This window comes from Melanerpes formicivorus, unplaced genomic scaffold (assembly GCF_026170545.1).
Source record: "Melanerpes formicivorus ecotype bairdi unplaced genomic scaffold, bMelFor1.0.p_v2 SCAF_15, whole genome shotgun sequence".
Taxonomy (NCBI): Eukaryota; Metazoa; Chordata; class Aves; order Piciformes; family Picidae; genus Melanerpes; species Melanerpes formicivorus.
In genome coordinates this window covers 10958300-10971677 of record NW_027142367.1, presented here as the reverse complement: position 1 = coordinate 10971677, position 13378 = coordinate 10958300, and the positions used below count along the sequence as shown (strand labels likewise).

The following is a 13378-nucleotide window of genomic DNA, read 5'->3' as shown; positions in this document are numbered from 1 at the left end:
ACCAAGTGACTTGCATTGAGCTTTCTTATTAAGCCAAGGAAGAGACTTGCCCCTAATGTCCATTCCACCTCAGAACTAGAAATTAACTCTTCAAGATTTCTTATTGATTTTTTTATCCCTCCTCCTTATTTTCAAACTATGTGGGACAATAATGGAATCTTTGGAGCAAATTGTGCCCTCAGTGGCCTCACTGACACATTTGTAATATCATTGTTTGAAAGTGCATGGAAGTGGTATCCTTCTGATGAAGAATGCTGGTTTGTCAGCTCTGGGAAGGTGCTTTTATAGAACACACTTGTGCTTAAACATAGAAGTGGGTTTGAGAGCCAGGACCCTGAGTCTAAAATTCAGTGAATCTTTTGAGCAAGAATCATCTTTGTAATGAACAAGGAAAAAGAAGCCTACACATGCTTGAGAGATCTGCAGCTCCAAGACTATATGTGCAATTTGAGATCAAGATTGAAAGTGGCTGCTGTAATATCACTCTGAGAAATAACCAACCGTAGCAGGAGAACAAGACTAAGCTTGAGCTGGCCAAAGGGCCACTACAAAAAGTTTGAGATGGGGTCATGCTTTCATCTTGTGCTTGGCCATTTGTGTCTAAGATGTGTTACAAAAGACTCACCACCAAACACCAACACTGAAAAAAAAATGAAAAGAAATTTCCCATCTTCTCCCTCAAAGTCTGCTTGGTCCAGCTGACCACTCAGGTAAGTTATGGGCAGAAGAGCTTCCTTCTTTCCTTTCTGAGAAGCATCTCCTTCAACAGGGCTACCTGAAATAGGTTCCATTTACCACTCTTTGTCTGTCCCCTGCTGCACAAGCTTGCCAAGTGGAAAGAAGACTAGTGCTCTACAAGGTATGACAATCTCATCCTTTTTACTTCTTCAGGAGCATAATTTCAGTATTCAGTATTCAGTTATCACTAAGGTTGGAAGAGACCTCAAAGATCATCGAGTCCAACCTGTCACCACAGACCTCATGACTAGAGTAGGGAGGACACTGCTGCCCACTGCAGGCTTGAACTCGCGACCTTCCCATTAAGGGTCTTATGTGCTACCAACTGAGCCACATCCTGGCGTAATTTCACTTTGCTCATATCAAAAATTAATTAGTCTTGAAAGTTAAGGCTGATATTTGTTTTTTGAAAGGTGGGGACTGGCTTGTTTCTTAAAATGGAGATGCTAAGATGGGAACAAGAAAGCTGGGGAGGGACTTTTTCTAATGGCTTGCAGTGATAGGATAAGAGGGAATAGATTGAAGTTTGCGGAGGGCAGATTTAGACTGAAGATGAGGAAGGAATTTTTTACAATGGGAGTGGTGAGACTCTGGAACAGGTTGCCCAGGGAGGTTGTGGATGCCCCCTCCCTGGAGGTGTTCAGGGCCAGGTTGGATGAGGCCTTGAGCAACCTGATCTAGGGGAAGGTGTCCCTGCCCATGGCAGGGGGGTTGGAACTAGATGATCTTGTAGGTCCCTTCCAACCCAAACCATTCTATGAATCTATGAATCTATTTCCCCAAGGATGTTATTAACTCGGAGAAGCATTGGCCCTGAAGGAGCAAAATAAGAAACTAAAGAAACTAAGACAGTAGCTCCCAGGTGCATGAACTGCTACTTGAGGCTCTCACACAAGCTTGGCAGGTCATGCTAACCCATTTTCCAGTTTGCAAATGAAACCTGCTTCTTTGGATAGTTTATTAAAAATTTCCATAACTTACGTTTTCTCTAAGAAATTACTGAAAAACAAAGTTTCATTTAACAGAGGAAATAGAAGCAGCAATGAGCAATGCTGTTCATGTGTTTAAATTTTTCCAGGAGTTTTCTTTGTCTTCAGAGATGGAAAAAGACATTACTCCAACTGGGTGCACAGCACCACAGAGCAAGAAAATATATGAAAGGCATTTTTGGGACACATTTTCAGTCTGCTGGCTTGGCTGTGCAGGGTGGTTTATATTTATTAAGTCATGACATCACTGCAGCATAAAACAACATTTCACAGTATCACAGTATCACAGTATCACTTAAGTTGGAAAGGACCTCGAGGATCATCGAGCCCAACCTATCAACATAGACCCCATGACTAGACCATGGCACCAAGTGCCACGTCCAATCTCCTCTTGAACGCCTCCAGGGTCAATGACTCAACCACCTCCCTGGGCAGCACATTCCAATGACGAATGACTTGCTTGGTGAAGAACTTCCTCCTCACCTCGAGTCTAAACCTCCCCTGGCGCAGCTTGAGACTGTGTCCCCTTGTTCTGGTGCTGGTTGCCTGGGAGAAGAGGCCAACCCCTTCCTGGCTACAACCACCTTTCAGGTAGTTGTAGAGGGCAATGAGGTCACCCCTGAGCCTCTTCTTCTCCAGGCTAAACAATCCCAGCTCCCTCAGCCTCTCCTCATAGGTCTTGTGCTCAAGGCCTCTCCCCAGCCTTGTTGCCCTTCTCTGGACACATTCAAGTGTTTCAATGTCCTTCTTAAACTGAGGGGCCCAGAGCAAACTGAGGGGCCCAGAACAACCTGGAAGGCATCTTCATGATATTTGAGTGCCATGAATGAATGAAGTCAACAGCTCTGGTGAAGGTTAGAGTGGCTGCTCACATGCTGGATGATTCTATGATTCTAAATAACTTTGGCCTCTGTTTGTCCTGCTTCCAGATGAACGCTGTCAGTGTACAAGCGCTCACTCTTCCAGTTGGTGTTTTCAGCAGCCTCATCCAGGGCCTACTGTGTCCCTCTCCAGTCAAGAAGAAGACCCCCAACATGCTCACTGGGAGATGGACCCAGCCCTGAAATTCTGGTTGCTGCAACACCACCATGACATTCTCTGTGCTCACAGTAAAATAAATCTACACAGAGAAGTTCCTCTTTGGCTCCAAGCAATCAAATCACAAGTATGTTTTAAACAGCAGAAACAAGCGGAGGATCAAGGAGAGAATTTATTTTATGGAAAGCCATTTGCTTTGTTTGAGTTCTTTACATCTCTCTTTGATTTCTTTGTCTGGGAGGGCCCACACTCCACAGGGTCTACTCTTTGTGTTGCTTTATACCTTTATTCCCACCTACTTTTCAAATTCCTCTAGGAAAACTGAAAAAGCAACTTCAGCTTATTGCTGCTACATTTTTATTCTGCTTTTGAGAAACCAGCAAGTTTAGTCTAGCAGATGGGCTCTATGTGTGTGCCTGCATGTCTCTGCCTGTAGCTGAAAAACACAGAGAGAAAAGAACCTATCTGGAAAATGGCCACAAGAATTTCATTTTTATCATGGAGTCATAGAATGGTTTGGGTTGGAAGGGACCTTTAAAGGTCATCTAGTTTAATACCCCTGAAGTGAGCAAGGACATCTTCAACTAGATCAGGTTGTGTGTTACTATGTTTGGTCTGTATTTTCTGTGTTTGTTACTGGGTAGCAGACTTCCAACCTGTGTGTTGTGCCTTAGATGACTAAAATAACTTTGTTTGCAAAATGGACTTCTCAGAGCTGTTATCTACTGAAACAAGGAATATGTTAGAAGAAGAAAGAGTAATAAAAGATAGACCTCTGTGGTAACCAGAGCTATCTCACAGCCACAGTTTGCAAGGGAGCATTACCACAGGTACATGCTTGAGAAAACTAAACCTAGTGTCCCATAAAATAATAATAAAACTCCATTGGCTTCATTATGGAACTGCTAGGCAAAGGTGAAATATTCTGCTCAATTTGGGAGCTGAGCATCAAGAATATTTTGCTAAAGGCTCTTTCTGTTATTTTTTAAAACAAAGAATAAGACTAAACCCCAGCAGCTTAAACACCTTATTATAAAGTATAAAAGTGATAGAGGCAGGGACTGATAAACCCTGCTATACCCCATAAATTACAGCATTTTCAGCCCAAATTGAATGGAGAAACCAACCAATTGCCATTTGTACAGTTTAACTTACCTGCAAAGAGCTGAAGTCAAAAGAAGTTCAATAGTGAGGCTCTAACCTCTCAGAGCCTCTGAGGCTCTGGCCAGCCTGATCTAGTGTGGGGTGTCCCTGCCCATGGCAGGGGGGTTGGAACTAGATGATCCTTGTGGTCCCTTCCAACCCTGACTGATACTATGATACTATAGGTACTGCACATCTCTCTGTATCAGACAGACTCCAGGCCTCACCTTGCGGATTCCAACTCAACCAGGGCATGTAGGAAAACTCTCAAAATCTTCACTTATTTTGATGACTTTGTCATAGGCAATTCACAAATGGAAATCTGACGTTTGATTCTTTGTGAGTTAGTCACTCCACTCCTTCGCAATAAATCTTTAGGTCCCTCTCCTTTGACTTACTCAAGAGCACATACTGTCTTTTAAAAAACACAATGCAACCATTAGCAACTCATCGTTGTGGCGCTGCCAAAGCTTTACTGAGTCAAAGAGCACTGCCCCATCCCATTCTTCTCCAGAGCATAAGGTGTCCCACACACTTGCTGCCTCCATTCTTTCCCACCCTCTCCCTCTTTTACATATCTTTCACCACTAGATTGGCACTGGCAGCCAGCCAACCCGCCGGCACTTCAGCTAGACAAGTGCAATGCTGATACGCCTGGATCTTTGAAGTGTCACACAACAAGTCCAACAAGTTCATTTTCTTCCTATTTTAATACTTTTTGTAGAGGGCCCCAGCCACAAAACTCATTTCCCATCGGCCAAAAGGCTCCTTGCTGTGCATACTTCTGCTGACGACTTCCTTTTCGAAAGGTTTTAACCCCCATAATACTTCTGAGATTATGGCTGAGAGGTGCCTTTATAAATTATTTTACATTACACCTAAATTAGGTATATCCTCTGCCCTAGGAGCTCAAGTTCAAAAAGTCGTGGTTGGGTTGGTTAATACAGTTTTTAATGAGTGCTGATGTGACATGCTGCTTAGATCAAAGCGCAGAGAGCTGTTAGTTGTCACTGCTTCCCATTAGAGCCCACTCTGAACTGAGGCACAGTAATGAAACAAGTAGGACTGGGCTTATAACAGTTGCAGCTGATGATCTTAAAGATCTCTTCCAACCCAAATGATTCTGTGATTTGATACCTTGTTTAAAAAAAAATAAACACCAATAAAAATTAATCGTGCATGATTCTGAAAAACAAGACAACACAAACAAACAAAACCCAAAAGCACATCCTTAAAATAACCCAAAATTTAAACGACAAGGAAACACAAAACCTGCATTGGTTTTGGGAAAGTTCTCCCGTGTCTGAACCCATTGAATATTGATTTCACCCTGAAGCTGTGCTGATAGCAAATCACAAGTGAAGCCTCATTTACCAAGTTGGCCAATGGAACAATAAAGTCACTGCCCTTTACTCTTAGGAAAAGCTGTTAATGGTGCTGGCATGGGGGTGGGGGGGTGTTGTCACTTCCCAAAAGAAGAAACAGTGACATTCTGGGAGCATTGACTTTTAGGATAAACTACTTTATGCAGACTACCCTCTGTCACCGCTTTCTGCAGATAATTTTCTTGCTCAACCTGGCTACAGGTGTGTCTAGAAAAAAAAGCCTCTCCTTTTGGATGTTGCCCCTTCTAAACAATTTTAAACTAAAAGAGGGAAGGTTAAGACTAGAGAGAAGGAAAACATTTTTCACACTGAGAGTGATGGAACAGACACACGGTTGCTCGGAGAGGTGGTAGATGCCCCATCCCTGAAAACATTCCAGGTCAGGTTGGATGGAGCTCTGAGCAATATGCTCTAGTTGCAGATGCCCTTGCTCAGTGCAGGGAGGTATGACTAGATGATCTTTGAAGGTCCCTTTCAACCCAAAACTACCTTCTGACCATGCTCCTTTTGATGCAGCTGAGGATACAGTTGGCTTTCTGGGCTGAGTGCACATTGTTGGCTCATGTCCTGCTTTACACCCACTAGTACCTTCTCCACAGAGCGGCTCTCAATCCTTTCATCCCATGGCCTGTATTGATACTGGGGATTGTCCTGACTCATGTGCAAGTTCTGACATTTTTCCCTCAATTAGTCATGGAAACAGTCAAGTGGACACACAAGGCTTCCCCATTTGTCCAAATGTGCTGTGTCTAGGGCAGGAATCACCTCCCTTCACACCCACTTCTGTGGCACCCACAGGATTGGGTGGAAGATGAGCAAGCAACTTTGGGTAAGGATATTTTTTCAGCCTTAACCAGTGTTACTTGCTCATGTGGAGGGACACCTGTTTCTTGAAGGCTGTTGCTTTTCTCGGCACATCTCTCTCCAGGCCACTGAGAGGATACAGAGGACAGCTACAGGCTTGGACAGACCGCCACCAAGTGCTCTGGAAACCATCCTTTCTGGCTCGAAAATCATTTGTGTGAAGCCACAAGCATAACCCTGAGAAGCCAGGGTGCTGAAGCTCTAATTCTGACTCACCACTTGTTTCTATCTCAGTTTCCTCCCTATATAAGTGAGGAAGATTAAATTTATTCTTCCTTCTCAAGGGAGTTGGAAGGAATCATCATTGTTTATATTTCTTTTCAAGCATGCAGTGTGTAAACACTTCAGCTCAGTTAAGCTGTTCAAAAGTCAGTGCTGCTGATTTTCTCAAAATTTCCTCCAATTTGATACACATTCTTTGCCATGAGGCCCTGCAGCTGAGCCCACAAGTCCAAGCAAAAACCAGAAAATACGATGGCACCGTCCAAGGACATTGCAAACAAAAGCTTTGTGCCTAAACACAGGCACACAAGTCACTCACATCTACAATATTAAGTTCATGCATGTTTGCATGACCAGGCCCTACTAAAAAGCAAAACTAATCAGCAACAGATATGAGGGAAAATGTGCAGGAGAGCAGCTCCAAAGAAGGCAAAATTGACATCTATTTTTAGCTTTTAAGATATCTGATTTACATGGAAAGCCACAACCACAGAAAGGTTTGTTTTCAAGGCAAGGCCACATGCCAACCTTCTTTCCAGTTTATGGGTGCAGTGGTGAGGATTCATTTTGCACCCATTGGGATGTGGGATTCAGGCATCAGGAGCCACTCTCCCTGAAGCTGAGAGAGAACTGACCATCTCCACATGCTTTCCCACGCCTCCTCCAGCCCCCCACAGGCACACAGAATCACAGAAACATGGAACCATAGAATGTTTTGGGTTGGAAGGGACCTTTAAAGGTCAACTAGCCCAACCCCCCTGCAGTGAGCAGGGATGTCTTCAACTAGATCAGGTTGCTCAGAGCCCCCTCCCGTGCTTCCAATCCCCTGGATCAGAAAACAGCGATTTTAAGTCAGATCTCTGTAAACATCTAAATCATCATGTTTTGGAGAGGCTTGGACAGTCATTTCTACTGAATCTCTTCTACCCACTGTGGGGGCTTTAGGGGCTTGAGACAACTAAGCCACAGGAATGCAACTCCCAACCCAACGGGTCGGATGCTCAGATGAATGGTGGGAAACCTGCAAATAAGTTGTTTTTAAGTTATAGAATCATAGGCTGGGTTTGGTTGGAAGGGACCTTTAAAGGTTATCCAGTTCACAACTCCCGTTCAGTGAGCGGGGACATCTTCAACTAGATCAGGTTACTCAGAGCACCAAGCAACCTGACTTGGAATGTCTCCAGGGACGGGGCTCCTACCACCTCTCTGGGCAACCTGTTCCAGTGTTTACCACCCTTTCTCTCTAGCTAGTCCTTTCTCTCTAGCTTAAATCTCCGTCTTTTAGTTTAAAGTCGTCAACAGCTGTCCCGTCGCAATAGCATCCCACCCACCTCCGGGTCGCACTGAACACGGGGGGCTGTCCAGCTCCCCCCTCCAGAACTCGGTGCTCGCTGTCCCCCGCCCCCTCCAACCCCGCCGAGGGTCCCGCCGGGCCCCGGGCCCCCCTTCCACCGCCGTGGGAGCGGTGTCCTACGGGGGCCACCCCCCATTCCCCGCCCCGGGACGAGTCCCCACCTCCCGACCCCTCCTCCTCCTCCTGCTTCAAGGAGAAATATGAAGCGGAGCCGCCGCTGCGCTCCGCGGAGACAGCGAGGGACAGAGCAGCGGCGCGGACACTGTCAGGGAGTGACAGAGCCGGAGCGGGGCGGAGTGCGAGGCGGGAGCCCCGAGGAGCGGGGACAGGCCCCCGGAGAGTGCCCATCGGTCCCCGGCCCCCGCCAGCCGCCTGCTCCCCAGCGCCGGGCCGTGGGCTGCCCGCGGCGGCGCTGAGGCGCGGGCGGCGCGGCGGGAAGTGGCGGCGGCGGCCAGAGCGAAGGAGCCGGGGAAGGAGCTCTGTGAGGCGGAGAAATGTCCGCCCCGTACAGCAGCCTGATGAGATACCTGTTCCCAGCCCTGCTGTTGCATGGTGAGTGCGGGGAAGGGGCCGGGTGGGCTGCTCTGTAGTGTTCCTGCCTCGCTGGGTGACTTTTGAGGGCAACTCATAGCCTCCTCGGTGGTGAGGAGAGGGCTGAGGGTGGATGCGGTATGTCCCGACTACCAGGGCTTGGGGGTTATGGCAGAGGGAAGAGCCGTACGGATGCCGAAGCGGGCAGAGATCTTGTTCTATCTGCCTGAATCCCTTCGTTAGCTGCACCCCTTCACAAACCCCCTGCTCACCGTGTGGGGCGCGGCGTGGAGTGGATGCAGTCAGGCAGAAAGTACCCAACTCCAAAGTTTGCGGCGGCAGCTTTCTATGTTCATAGAATCACAGGGTACCAGGTTCGAAGGGACCTCAGGGATCATCTGGTCCAACCTTTCTTGGGAAAGATGACCCAGCGCCCTGTCCAGCTGAATCTTGAAGTGTCTAGTGTTCTACTCTGCTCCAGCCTTTCATGGAAGAGGTCTAGATATGATGGCCCGTCACCTGTCCAGCTGAATCTTAAAGCGTCTTGCACTCCTGTAGCTACTTGGATAGAGCAGCCAGTTCGGGCACCTCACACAAAGATACTTTACTCAACTCTGGATGAAGGAATGACCCTACCAAACTCCAGTTTGCTTAGCCGAGGTCCTGCAAGGAGCCACGGCGCACCCGTGGGCAATGAGGCGGGTTTTGCCGTGGAGGTGTTACTGGGAAGGTATCAGCGGCAAAGCGTGCCTGCACCAGGTGTTGTACCCAATCCAAAATGCCCTGCTGCAGAGTGCAGAGGTCCTTGGTGTTACACAGTCTTGCTTTGACACTCTCTCAGCTTAGCTCTAGATTGGTGCTTCTCTGAAAGTGCACAGTAGGCAGAGCTTCAGTAGGAAAAACCCAGCGCACTTAAACTTAAATTTACAAGTTCAGCTTGTAAATCTATATTTAGACACTTAAGCAGATAACCCATCTTTTCAGAAAGTCAATGTTCTTCAAGAGCAACTTCTGAAAAAGGAGGTTATTTAATGAACTGCTTAGGTATGTCCAACATTTGGCAGCCAGATTTGAAAGCTCTGGGTGAGATACAGTTCTGAAAGAATGATTCAACCTGCTTGCTTACAGCACTGTTTCAGAGGAGGGCTCCTAATTCTGAAGTGCTTTGTAGCATCCAGCCCTCTTCAGTGAAGTTTCTCAGGACCCCAGTCTCATTTGTGAAAAGAGGAATTTTTCTTTACAGTGCAAGGGAGCTGCATGGCTTCAGTGTGAGATCTGTGAGCTGGGAGTTCAGAGCTTCTTCGGGGGTTGGTTTTGTGTGGCAGGGAAAACTCTGTGTTTGTACAAGTTCTAAGCACACAGAGGGTGTTTAATTAATAAAGAGCATGGACTTCTGATTGTGTACTTTGTTTTGAGTAATGAAAGAGCAGGAGACCCTGGTCTTTGGGAGGGGGTTTTGTACCCTTCTCACAAGCTCAGCTATGAAATCCGGAGAGGGTCACAATGTGTTTAACTGAGCCAGACCTGCCAGGACGCCAGAGGTGTTCTTTAAAGCTCTGTGATCTGAGATGTAAAAGTCGAAATGGGAGGTTTGAAGTTAGAGGGTAAAGAGAGGAGGTGTAATTACAGGGTTGGAGTCCCCGGCTCATCTGCTTGGAATTACAGAGCAGAGCTGAACCCTGGCTGGAGCAGGAAACAGATCAGGGCCAGGGATCAGATCAAAACAGCAGCTGCCAAAAGAGGGTGAAGGAGGAAAGTCATCTATTTGTTCCATCTGCAGCTATATATCACCAAATAACATAAAGCTAAGTTGTTGCAGATAGATGTAACTCAGTGCCTTGCATGTACAGAGGCATTGCAGTGCACAGATTGGATCTGAGCTGCAAGTGCTGGGAAACTACTGCCCTCTTACAAACTTTAAAGTGAGATCAGGGGCATATCATGCACTGCAACGTAGCCTGAATGTAGTTACTCCCTTAGCTTTAACTTGGCTTAGAGCTCTTCCTTCTGTGCCATGGAGTCAATCGGAACATCCTTTGGTCAGCAGCTGGCCTGAATCAGTGATTTGTAAGAACAATCAGCAATCCCATGGGATCACAGTGTTAAGTCTCTTTACAGCACATCGTGTTTTCTTTTTACATTTCTATTGCATGCAGCAATTAAAGGGTTAAAACCGAGGGTATGTGGGTGGATGGTTGAGGATTTTTAGGGCTTAAAGCTTTAAAACACAAGTTAAAATGCCCTGTAAGGCAAAAGCTTCTGCTTTCATTGCGTTAGGAAATGCCTGCTTTCAGATAACTGAATTGAAGTTTGGCTGAAAACTTGTCTTCATTAATCAAAATTAAACCTGTTACCGAAAAAAAAGAAAACCCAAACGCCAAACCAACAAAACCTGAAGGGTTTGCAGCTGGAAGTTGTCCATTATCACTGTTTTCTTTGCTTAGACAAAAAGCCACAGAAGTTTCAGATGTCAAATGCTAAGATCATTCAGCTCCAGAAAACCTTGTTAATAAAAGCTGCGTTCAAGTGGACTCAAAACAGATTTAGCTAATTTCTTCTGCTGATATAAACTTTATATACAGATGCTAAGAAGAAGGTTTAGCTTATTTCTGATTGTGTAATGAGTTATAAACTCTAAACCAATTTGTTGAACAACAAATAGGACTAATGAAGGTGAGGAAGACAGGACTGGGCTTTTCAGAGCAAAACTGTTTATACTTTTAAAAGTTCTCTGGCAGTATTGCTCGAATTAGTTACTGAGAAGTGATTTCTTTCAAAACTTGGCCAGGAAAATAAGAAGTAAATGTATCAGGGTCTAAAAACACTCAGATTCATAAAATGGACAAATATCGTGCCCCACGCTCAAGGGGTGAGTGATCTGTTCCCTCAGTAAATTCTGTCAGTAAGTGATCTGATCCCTCAGTGATCTGTTCCATCAGTAAGTGATCTGATCCCTCAGCCCCTTCTTTCTCTCTTTGTTGTCCTCAGGAAGACAATAAAAAGGGAAAGAGGGGGCTGATGGAGGGTGGGATTGTATGTAGCGATGCTGGTTCGACATTGTCTTTACTCAGACACAAGTCCTGTCACCACTGGTGGCAGTTCCACCTGAATCAATCCTGGTGCCAAAGTGTGGGTGTACGGGGCAGAGGTCTGCAAGCTGTGGCAGATGTCTCTGATAGTGAGCAGATGTTTCCTTCAAAGAGAGCAAGATCAAACTACCATTGACATTGAACTGAACTTACAGGCCAGTGCTGCACCAAGTGGCAGAGTTCCTGCTGCCCTGAAGGGAGATGATTTTTAACCCTTTGGGTCTTCATCAAACATAGGCTCAAAGAATCATAGAATGTTTTGGGAGGGGAGGGAAGGGAACTTTGAAGATCAATCCCCTTGCAGTGAGGAAGGACATCTGCAACAAAATCATGTTGCCCAGAACCCTGTCCAACATCACCTTCAGGGATGAGGCATCTACCACCTCTCTGGGCAACCTGTACCAGGATTCCACCACCCTCACTGTGAAAAATGTCTTCCTTCTCTCTAGTCTAAATTTCCCCCTTTTAGTTTAAAACCATCATCCCTTGTCCTGACACAACAGGTCCTGCTAAAAAGTCTGTCCCCATCTTTCCTATTGGCCACAATAAGGTCTTGCTGGAGCCTTCTCTTCTCCAGGCTGAGCTACCCAAACTAACTGAAATGTTTTTTCATAGCAGACAGGTTCCAGCCCTCGCATAGTTTTTGTGGTCTCCTCTAGAACTGCTCCAACAGGTCCATGTCTTTCCCTGTACTGAGAACCCCAAAGCTGGACCCAGCGAGTCAGTCTCACCAGAGCTGAAGCCTCACCAATCCCCTCCCTTGACCTGCTGGCCACACTCCATAAAGAAGCCCATGCTCTGGGCAGTAGCATTTCACCTTACATGGGTAACAGCCATCATCCTGAACTTCAACTTAGCAGATGTTATTGGTTATGTAACTGCTTGGGACCTGGTTCTCCGACCTCTTCAAAGATGAGGCATTGAGTAAGGACCAAGCTATAGGATAACAGAGGATCTCAATACTGGACCAAACTCCTTGGAGAAATTTCTTTTTAGCTGCCCCATCTAAGCATACTTTAGATCTCTCTTCAGGATGTTCCACTCTCTCTTTGAAAGCTGGACCTGGAAAGTCTGTGTGCACAAGTAAGGCAACAGATCCATGTGAAAGGAAATCATTGTCCTGTCTGCTTCCAGGGCCATAAACCCAGCTTTCCTTTCCCAACCTTTTTGTTTGTAGTAGCTAATTTAGGTCCCAATCCTGCAAGGACTCTTTGAAGTTTCAAGTGCAGGGAAAACAGTGGTAAACACAGCCTGTGGCTTGGTAACAGGACATTATATTCTCCGTGGCAATTACGTAAGCTCGAGCTGTAGCTCAAAGCCTGTCATGGGCATTATCTTACACTATCCCACATCAAGAAAGAGGGCAATCCAAACGTCTATTTATTTAATTGTGCAGGGCAACTGCCCAGATAAGGAGAGCTATAAACTTAATCCAGCCAATTACTCTTTATCTGCTCCAAGGTTTTTCAAGTTTCGGGCAAGTCCTGACTTGCAAAGAGTTTGCAGCAGAAATAAAGCACAAATGGTTAAAGTGTTTCCACCAGACTGTATTTTGAACTTGTGCAATCAGTCAAGGTTTGGTTTTCTTCATCATAAATTTGTGCTCTTCTGTGCTTTTTGTTATACAAATGAATGAAAAAAAAAATGATGTGGTTCCTGCTGAGCAACCTCAGTCTAAATCCAGGTTGGAATCCTACTTTTAGGTAGCATTTATTCTCCCATTTGGCAAAAGGTGATCTGCTGGAAAGCAGCTCTGTGGAGAAGGACCTGAGAGTCCTGGTGGAAAAGCTCATGATGAGCTATCAATGTGCCCTTGTGGCCAAGAAAGACAATAGTATCTTGGGGTGCTTTGAGAGATTGTGGCCAGCAGGTCGAGGGAGATTCTTTTCCCCCTCTGCTTTGCCCTAGTGAGGCTACATCTGGACTACTGTGTCCATTCTGGGCTCCCAAGTTCAAGAGAGACAAGGAACTGCTGGAGAGGGTCCAATGGAGGCAACAAAGATGACAATGTGACTGGAGCATCCC

At 46.0% G+C, this 13378-nt stretch overlaps 1 protein-coding gene across 1 annotated transcript in view; it reads left to right on the top strand.

The window, feature by feature from the left end:
- Window positions 1–7927: 7927 nt before the first annotated feature.
- Window positions 7928–13378, top strand: part of APCDD1 (APC down-regulated 1) — a 39010-nt gene continuing 33559 nt past the window's right edge. The window contains exon 1 of the mRNA XM_068147617.1: window positions 7928–8285. Coding sequence (XP_068003718.1) covers window positions 8228–8285 — 58 coding nt within the window. The 5' untranslated portion in view covers window positions 7928–8227. The remainder of the gene's footprint in view (window positions 8286–13378) is intronic.